At 37.9% G+C, this 9,082-nt stretch overlaps 2 protein-coding genes across 3 annotated transcripts in view; both read left to right on the plus strand.

Annotated features, from left to right (window-relative positions):
• Positions 1-4,270, plus strand: part of LOC102672499 (tetratricopeptide repeat protein 14 homolog) — an 8,746-nt gene extending 4,476 nt beyond the window's left edge. The window contains exons 8-14 of the mRNA XM_031511605.1: positions 1-165; positions 260-959; positions 1,068-1,375; positions 1,608-1,783; positions 1,880-2,006; positions 2,133-3,465; positions 3,651-4,270. The exon at positions 1-165 is cut by the window's left edge and continues 26 nt beyond it. Coding sequence (XP_031367465.1) covers positions 1-165; positions 260-959; positions 1,068-1,375; positions 1,608-1,783; positions 1,880-2,006; positions 2,133-3,465; positions 3,651-3,767 — 2,926 coding nt within the window. The 3' untranslated portion in view covers positions 3,768-4,270. The remainder of the gene's footprint in view (positions 166-259; positions 960-1,067; positions 1,376-1,607; positions 1,784-1,879; positions 2,007-2,132; positions 3,466-3,650) is intronic.
• A 649-nt stretch (positions 4,271-4,919) lies between these two features.
• LOC102673072 (zonadhesin-like) lies at positions 4,920-6,002 on the plus strand. Of its 2 annotated transcripts, XM_031511604.1 has the most exons (3): positions 4,920-5,259; positions 5,360-5,529; positions 5,835-6,002. In XM_031511604.1, exons 1-3 carry the CDS (start codon positions 5,169-5,171, stop codon positions 5,835-5,837), a joined length of 264 nt encoding a protein of 87 aa, XP_031367464.1. In that variant the 5' UTR covers positions 4,920-5,168; the 3' UTR covers positions 5,838-6,002. The 2 variants fall into 2 exon arrangements, with proteins under 2 accessions (XP_031367464.1, XP_006618025.1); XM_006617962.2 differs by lacking the exon at positions 5,835-6,002 and having other exon boundaries at positions 5,360-5,697.
• The last annotated feature ends 3,080 nt before the right edge of the window (positions 6,003-9,082 follow it).

Genomic DNA, 9,082 nt, shown 5'->3' on the forward strand with positions numbered 1-9,082 from the left:
ATCCGAATTAAGACAGGCACAGGCTAGTAAATGGGCATTCCGAAGCGTGGCTGAAGGTATAGATCATTTCAAAGCTGGACGTCACACGGAAGCCTTCCAGTGTCTCAATAAGGCACTTACCGTAGATCCGCGAAACGTTGAAGGATTAGTGGCTCGTGGAGCATTGTAAGTTATTATTTATATAAAATATCTTGATATTTATAAAACATATTATTTTAAATTGTACTTATTTTATATGTGCGTATTTTTGCTCTTACAGATATGCAAATAGTGGTAGTTTCAAGAAAGCAATTGATGATTTTGAGACAGCATTGAAACTAAATCAGACTCATACGAATGCCCGTAAATACATGGCTGAGACTCTTGTTGCTCTAGGTCGAAGTTATGAAGATGAAAAGAAGTACGAAGACGCTCAAAAGGCATATGAAAATTGCTTGGCGATTGCTCCATTTCATGAAGAAGCTAGGAATTCTATTGAATACATCAAGTCTAAAACATTAACATCTTCTTTGAATCCTTTGGATACGTTCAAGAGTTTTGAAACTGAGAATGATGTCAGTGAAAATAAAAAAGAAAAGAAGAAACGTAAGAAGGAAAGGAAATTGCGTTCAAAGAAAAGGCAGAGATGGAGTTCCAGTTCTAGTTCGTCATCAAGTGGATCTTCGAGTTCCTCCAGTTCTGAATCCAGCAGTTCTTCTTCGTCCGCAAGTTCACGATCAGCATCCCGATCGCCTAGTCGCAAACGAAAACACAAGAAAGATCATCGTGGTTCACTTTCACCGCTTAGCAAACGCATGGCTCAATACAATAATCCACCAGCTGCTGCTGCCACAGCTACGCATGATGTAATCGCTCCAGTATCTTATAGTTCTAATACTCGAGATAAGATGGATGATTATGAAATAAAAGTGCGAAAATTCTTAGAACAAACAAAGGATGATTCTGATTACGAAGATAAAGTAAGATATTTTATATATATATATATACATATTATTATTATATACATATAATTTATTTTTGTTCTCTAATAATTTAAATTTTATTTTTTTTTTTTTTCTTATACTTAGGTAAGAAAATTCTTAGAAGAAACTGCTAGATGGAAGAGAGAAAGAGAGAAGGAAAAGAAACATTCAGAGAGTGAGAAAATGAAGAAAAAGAAGAAGAAGGAAAAGAAAGGAAAAGACAAAGAAAAAGAGGATAAAAAAAGCAGGAAGAAGAAGAAGAAAGAAGAAAGAAAAAAACGCAAAAATAAGGACAAACTCGAACGAGATTTAGAAGCTTTGAAGAAATCATCGTTACCGGATTTAGAACAGTTGGAATCAAAACTGAATGCATATTATGCAAAAGTTGAAAAAGAGACTGCTGTCCTGAAAAGGTTGGAACAGTTCGTGAACAACTTTTTGTTTTGATTATTTATTTTTACGAAATTTCTATTTTTATAATTAATTTTTTATATAGATAGTATAGATATTGATTTTGATGTTACATTATTTTAATTTGTATTTTCTTAGCTAATTGTCCGTGGTTAATCTAATTTTTTACAGATACATGAATGGAAACGTGGGTTTTAACCTATCGTATTTTATTTATGTTTTTATATTTACTAGGTATGTAGCTCAGTATAATGACATAGCTTCCCCTCTTAGCAACGCGGAGAAGCTCGCTGAAAGTTCGCGAAGAGAGGAAGAGCTGCGCAGGGAGAAGGAAAGAGAAAGGGATGAGGCTTCAAAAGCATATCACGAACGAGAAGCTAGAATACCAATGACCGCACAGCAGCGTAAAGGTAAACACCTTAAATTAATAAATTAATAAATAAGAAAAAAGAAATTTATATTTAATTAATCCGATTTAGATCCGTTTAATTTTATATTGTTTACAGAAATTCAGAGGAAACCACTCACGGACATATTTGAGCAAGAGTCTCAATTGATTCATCCTGAACCAAAATTACCTACTCTTGATACAGCTGCATTGAACGCAAAGTGGAAAGCCGCACAGGCTGCTAGGTAAAAAAGCTTATTGTATTGTAAATTATATTTAAATTATATTTAAAATTATATTTAATAATATATGTAATATATGTAATAATGTCATTAGGATATATGCATACGGATCATTTTTTATTTGTTTAGACAAAAGGATGTTCTTCCGCAAAAATGGCAAGATGTATCAGCAGAAAATAAAAAGATGCAGTCAAATGTAGATAGTGATGAGGATGATGATAATGAGTTGGAAGAGAAACTGCAACGTACGGCATTGGAAAAATCTATGAATATACGGAAACAAATGCAACGTGAACTCGCGGAAAAGAGAGCTGCAGCTGCTCAGCCCATGTCTGCGCCAACTCCACCGCCATTACCCAAAGAACCGGTAAAATATCCCACGCCACAACCGCAGAACAAATTCCAATCATATAAGGATCCTTCTATATCTGCTCCTCAAACAACACCAACGAAGTTTAGTTCTAGTAACAATCTTGGTGGCAAATTCCAACCTATTGGACAAAGCGGTAATACTGGTGCTGGTCATCCACCAGAACCACCGCGTCCTCCTCCACTAGCAAAGAACCAAAATCAAGCTAAAGGTCCTAGAACAGATTCCGATAGCGAGACAGAAAGGCAACATAGACAACCATCTAAGAAACGTGAATCGAGCGGTAGAGGAGGAACTGTGACTAAGAGAATGAGCAGAGATCGTCCAGTGAAACGATCACGAAGTAGATCGCGCAGTGCCTCCAGTTCAGGTTCTTCGAGGTCTCGTTCACCCAGAAGAAGTCGTTCAAGATCATATTCGAATCGAAGATCTGGAAGTTACGAGAGAAAATATAGTCGATCTCCATCGGGCACATATAGTAGATCACGTTCTAGATCACGTTCCCGATCTTATACTAGAAGTCGCAGTCGTAGTAGATCCGGAGATAGAAGTTACTATCGCAAGAGACAATTTCGACCATATAATAATCGCGGCACTTATTATAAACCACGTTTCCAGGGTTTCAATAATCCAAACCATCGTGGCGGTGGTAACAATTTCCAAAATCGTAACCGATTCTATAATAATCAACACAACAATCGCTTTGGCAACAGACGTGGCGGTGGTTTTAATAATCGTGGTGGTGGACGCGGACGTGGCGGTAATCGTGGTGGTAGATTTTTCCACGGTAAGCAGGGCTTCCGCGATTTCCGAGATAGGCGTGACTTCAGAGATCGTCGTGCCGCTTCTCGCGATAGATACAGCGATCGTAGTTACTCTCCCGATCCGATGAGAAAAGTCGACGAAGCGAAAGAGAAGATCAACAAAATGCTCGAAGGGGGAGATGACGTTATGGAGCATCAACAAGGTAGTGGAGGATCGAATGCTCCTCCTAGTAAAAGACAAGATGGACCTTTAAGCGAAGGCGAAGAAAGGGACGACGATGACTACGAGAGGTGGGGAGAGGGCGAGGGGGGCGACACAGCTAACAAGGTTGGTTAGGTCTCTTCTGTGTAGGCTTTTGCAAAAGACTAGCCTATCTTCGTGATGACGATCATGATAATCCGGATGATAATATGAGGAATAAATAATGAGGATAATGATGATGATGATGGTGATGAGCCACACGCGCAAGAAAAACGCGACCTAGGAGCCAACTAACTCTCGTTTGTTACTAGAATGAGGTTGGACCTGTCGACGATAACCTGGAAGGCAAGGAGTACTTCATTGAGCGCATGAAGCAGCGAAGCAAGAATGTTTTAATGCAGAGAACCCTTGCTGCTAAGGTTTGGTAGAAATCCCGTTGCCGTTGCTGCTTCTTCGATTCTTCTCCTTCATCTGTGATATAGTTACTTCTTCTCAACGTTAAACATCAACCGGATCACGTGAGACATAGACCTCTTACTCTATTCTTATACCGATTATTTTCGGTATATTTAAAACAAAGTCTAGAGGGGATATATTGTAAGGAAAAACGTACAATAGTGCTAATGACAGTTGCGAGAAATGTACTTTTTTCTTTCGACTTTTTAACTTTATCAGAGTTAACAGTAATCGCGTAAAATACGAAATCATATCGTATGAATATAAATCGAGGCCGTTTCCCTCAATTGTTATAATCTTACACATGAATATTTACACAGTAAATATTCGTGATATAATACATATAAATGTGCGTTTCTCGCACATTCATACACTTGATAACACTTGATAACTTGTTTGTACCGCGTGAAATTAATCAACATCTATAAACTTCGATTTTCCCCTCCTTTTTTTTCTTTAATTGTTATCAAAAAAAGAAATTTTACACACCTTTCGATTCTGGTACTTATTTTCGTATCGTAGTATCTTTTCTTATTGTAACGAAGATATCGTTTATAAATAATAAGGAAGAGAAAAAAAGAAGCTTCTTCTGTGACGCGCATTTTTGAAGGGAAGTATTTGGTCGCAGTATTTGAGATATGCAAGTGGCTTTTCATTATCATTCATTGTCATGAGTAAGAATCGATAATATATTATTCGCTGTTTTAATAAGAAATGAATTCACTTCCGATTTAATATTTTTCGCGTTGATTTTAAACTTTTTAATATTGCACCTCACGTTCCGAACTTGTGCGTTTGATGAGAAAAAAAAAAAAGTTGTAATCATTTACGGATGTCGTTGATTCTACAAGTAAATTTGAATCGCGAATCGCCAACGCGAAGAAGAGACTTTATTAGTAAGGAATATAGTTTTTCCCCTCACATCGATCATCCTTGGATTATTCTTCATAATTGCTATTATTTCGGACACGTTATCACAAACCCTCCCCTCTTTATTACAAATACTTATTTTAAGGTATCATACAAATAATTTACTAGTAAGACACTTATATATGTTGTATGTAAACGAGCTGCTGTACAATTTAAAAATCCGCAAATACATAACACGAAAACTGGAAAAAAAAATGATTATTCTTCAATGCCTATTAAATTTTATGATTGTATACCTAAGGGTTTCTCTCATACTTATTTGCTTTCATATTTTATCTTTTTGATGCACCAGTTTCCGTTCAAAGAACGTTGCTATACGTTATTAAAAGTGGTTCTCTTGTTGATAACCTAATTTGGTTATCGCTGCGTTATATTCTTGGCCGGGTATTAAAATTCGCAGACACGACAGTTATTTACATTTCTTTTCCGATATTTCGAAGAAAATGAAGTATATAGAAGTGCATTTCGTTTTAATTATTTTAAATGTTTTTCTACTCGAATATTCGAACGTGGTAACAGGAGAAGTACTTTTTAGTAAGTAATTTATTATTGGATATTTAATTTTTCATTTGATCAAAATTAGATTTGTAAATGGTAGATTTTTTTTATTTTTATTTTCAATTTTTTTTTCAAGAGCCCGAAATAATCTACGTCGAAGACATATGTAGGAAAAATGAAATTTTTAGTCAATGCCAGGCAGATCCAAATTGCGAAAAGAATTGTGATAATGTTGATATCTGGGAATCTATGCCTTGCATTCAGACAAAAAATTGTTTAAGTGGTTGTATCTGTGACAAGGGATATGTACGCGACAATAATCAAGGAATTTGTGTTCTGGAAAACAGTTCTCCTAGAATTAGACATTAATTTGGAATAGAATCGTTTTAAAATATTTGATATATTGTTTAGAACATTTAATGTTCGTATATACAAATATATTAAAAAACTAATTAATAATTTACGTTCCTTTAATCATTATATTTTTTTTGTATACATTATTTCTTTATTAGATTAATAATCTATTTTTATAAGAGAATTATTGTTATGAAATTATTGTTTTATTTCTTTCTTGTAAAATTACAATTTATATCAGAACGATTGTTTTATAGTAGTGTGAATAAGAGATGCGTAGACGCATTTTGGTAGAAGTTGGTGGGGGAATGTGGCGGCGCGTGATATGATAGCGTTTTGAGATGGTTCAGTTCCGCGCTGTCTCACGTGCGCGACACATTTCGAGAAACGTGGAAATATTGGTGTCATAAATCGTGCAAAAAAAATACTTATAAATTATTTTTCATTCGAATTATCAGTGATATTTTTTTTTTTTCAGAATGCTACATATTTAAATATATTTTTGTTCATTTTATTTTCCATTTATAAAATTTCGTTCGACGTTTCATACATTTATTCTTTTTTCATGCGTTTTTTTTATTATCCGTTAACAAAATAAAAGTGCGACAGTGTATCAAGTGTTTTTTGGATATATAATCATGGATAAAAGAATCTACTGGAGCCAGCTTTATCAAATGTAAGTTTGTCACAATGTTTAAATTCATCGACGATTAATTATTTCTTTTTTTTCACTGATAATTCATGTCAAAATGCTCGAAACGAATTCTGGTTCTTATTAAAGTTCAATTACCAGCACAGCGGTGATCGTGATTATTCTTTATCGAGCAGTCCAAAAAAAAAAGCCTGCGGCCACCTCGATCGAGCATCCCTGTGGGTCCACGTCCATTGTGATTTTAATAAGCCTTATGCAAATTACAAATGAAATTGTCAGCGGCAGGCCCGCGGTCCATTCTTCGTCGTTGATGGGGACAATTAGAAGAGCTTTGTCCGGCGACCACGCGTTGTCCGGCTGCTCGCCAACTTGAGTCCCAACGAGAGGACCGCCCGCCAACCCCTAATGTTTGTATCCGGTCCCCAGGACGTTCACTTCCGATCCCAGACCGACTCCCTGCATGCTGACCAACCACTTTTTCGATTCTTCATCACCGTTGATCGTCCAAGTTAGTAGACGTGACAGACGACACAATTTAAAAACCTACAAGATTATATATCGTCTAGAAGAAAGAAACACTTTGAAATTCACGTGACAATTTTAACTTCTCGATCATCATGTTCAACCATGTTTCGCTTATTTATACAATAAGACAAATTCGATGCCCTCGATCGTGAAGTTCTGTCCCTGTGGAAAAGAAGAGGAACATCGTTAGTCACAGATCTCGATCCTTTCTGCAGGAGGAAGGGGGAAAGAGGGAAAGCGGCACAAGTCACGAGACTTGCAGGGCAGAAAAGCGGAAGAGTTGGCGGGAGGAGGTTGGAAATCGAACGGAATCATGGAGGCTGGAGGTCGATGGTTTGGGGTGGAGATAAGTTTTTACGGTAGGGTTACTAACTTACGGACTCGGCATTGTCGAGTTCCCGGTGACGGGAGGACAATGCGCGTTCGGGACACAATGCTTCACTCTGGAATCTGAAGGCAGTCTTGACTATCAACCTGCAACCACCCCTCACATCTGTGTCTACCAATACTTACCCTTCTTGCACATACCACCCTTGCTGCCTTCGCTCCGCGCGTCGTTACTTTCTCATTCTGTCATTCTTGCTTTTAAAGTCTCAAGAAAAAAAAAAAAAAAAAAAGAAAGAAAAAAAGAAAAAGGAATCTCTTCGTTATCTTTAAACCTATCGAGTTTGGAATAACGATAATGAAATGCGTGTTTAATTCGATATGCAATTGTTTCGAAAACTTCTTCGGAGAGAGGAGATGAAATTTTATTTCATTCTATTGTTCGTCGTTCTACTGTTACTACTGATAATTTTTCGTCCTCCCCTTCCTCCCCCTCCCAAAAAAAAATAAGGATTCCTCTCGTTGAAAACGTAAAAGTTCAAGGTTTATGCACCAGGCGAATCACATAAAGGATGAAGAAATTCACAGAACGGATCGTCGCTATCCGAGGAGAAGGTGAACACGTTTGCAATCATTGCAATGTTACTGCGATCAAAGCAAAGATGAAGCAACTGCGAAGGATGAGACAACATAGATGTTTGAGTGCTAAAAAAGACAGGAGCGCAAAGACGCAGGGAAAGGGGGGAGGAGGAGGGAAAGGATAGACAAGAAGGGTGAGACGGAGAGGGAGGCGTGGAGAACAAGAGACAGACGGCCGAGCATTTCAATCGCTCTTAGACTCTCTCTTTGGCTTGGCTTTTCCGTTCCTTTCTCGCACAAAAGCTACATTGTTTCGTCCCTACGTTCATATGGACGCGGGCTAAAATACTCCTCTTTTCTGCCGGCAGCACGGATACACCGAAAAGCAGGCCGCAGACAGACGTACCGTACGTGACACACGTATGCCAAAAGCAACAGCAACGTCGCTACCATCGTCAGCATCGTTCGCTGGCATACAATCCTTTCTGGTACATTCAATGCTCGTCGCCCACTCGGTATCCTTTTGTCGCTGTTTATAGCTGTATAGGCCCATCATCCCGGTGTACTCGCCGAGTACTTTTCGAGCTTAATTCTGTATCGTCTAACTGGACCGTGGAAAGAATCGTCTGTTGGTCAGGAAACCGTGCATTCCGCAAATTCGTCGGATTCTCGTCTCTTTTTGAGTGCTACCGGATTAACGATGGATTCGTTTCAAACGTCAATACAGGGGAGACATCACCTCTTCCATTGCACATCGATTGCACGATATGACGAGAGTAGCGAAATAATTAGATCGATGAACAAATTAAGAGTTCGTGACGAATTCCATTGAACTCCTCGTTAAAGTGGACAACGTGTGGATCATCGTGTCTCCTCAAATTAACCACTTTTTACTATCGATCTACCCCTCTATAGGAGGGGCGATAGGTGTGTCTGATTATTTATCCGCACATCATCCAATTTCTCAGCATTAACATGAATTATCCGTGAACTGTATAAGCTTAATCGAAGTTGACACAAGGAAGAAATGTATTTACCTCGACTACTCGTGGAAAATCTTTCTGGAAAATCTTCTTAACCGCATCAACCTTATTTTTATCCTTCCGACTTCTCGAAGATTCTTCACACCCACGTACGTGTTTGGATGATCAAATTGCCCAAAAAAAAAAAAAATATAAGCTTCTCCCAAGCTTATTATATTTTCTTCACGCTTCAACCGTAATGTTCAACCGTAATGTGATTCCGTTTATTGGGGATAAAAATATTCTTGCCCAGAGACGGTCATCGTTTCCGGAAAACTGTAGGAACCTCGCCGAGCTTAGAATGCTTTAGAAACGGATACAGCAAGAGTGTCCTGCACTCTATTGATAAACTCTCTTTCAATAGACGCGGATGCTGGCCCCGCTGTTGAGTATCGATAATATT

Source organism: Apis dorsata, unplaced genomic scaffold (assembly GCF_000469605.1).
Source record: "Apis dorsata unplaced genomic scaffold, Apis dorsata 1.3 scaffold_331, whole genome shotgun sequence".
Classification (NCBI taxonomy): domain Eukaryota; kingdom Metazoa; phylum Arthropoda; class Insecta; order Hymenoptera; family Apidae; genus Apis; species Apis dorsata.

What these genes read in the sequence shown, in the direction of transcription:
- LOC102673072 (XM_006617962.2), top strand. Translation starts at nt 5,169, where the DNA reads ATGAAGTATATAGAAGTGCATTTCGTTTTAATTATTTTAAATGTTTTT. An exon ending in AACAGGAGAAGTACTTTTTA is followed by an intron (nt 5,260 to 5,359) that starts GTAAGTAATTTA and finishes TTTTTTTTCAAG; the next exon opens with AGCCCGAAATAATCTACGTC.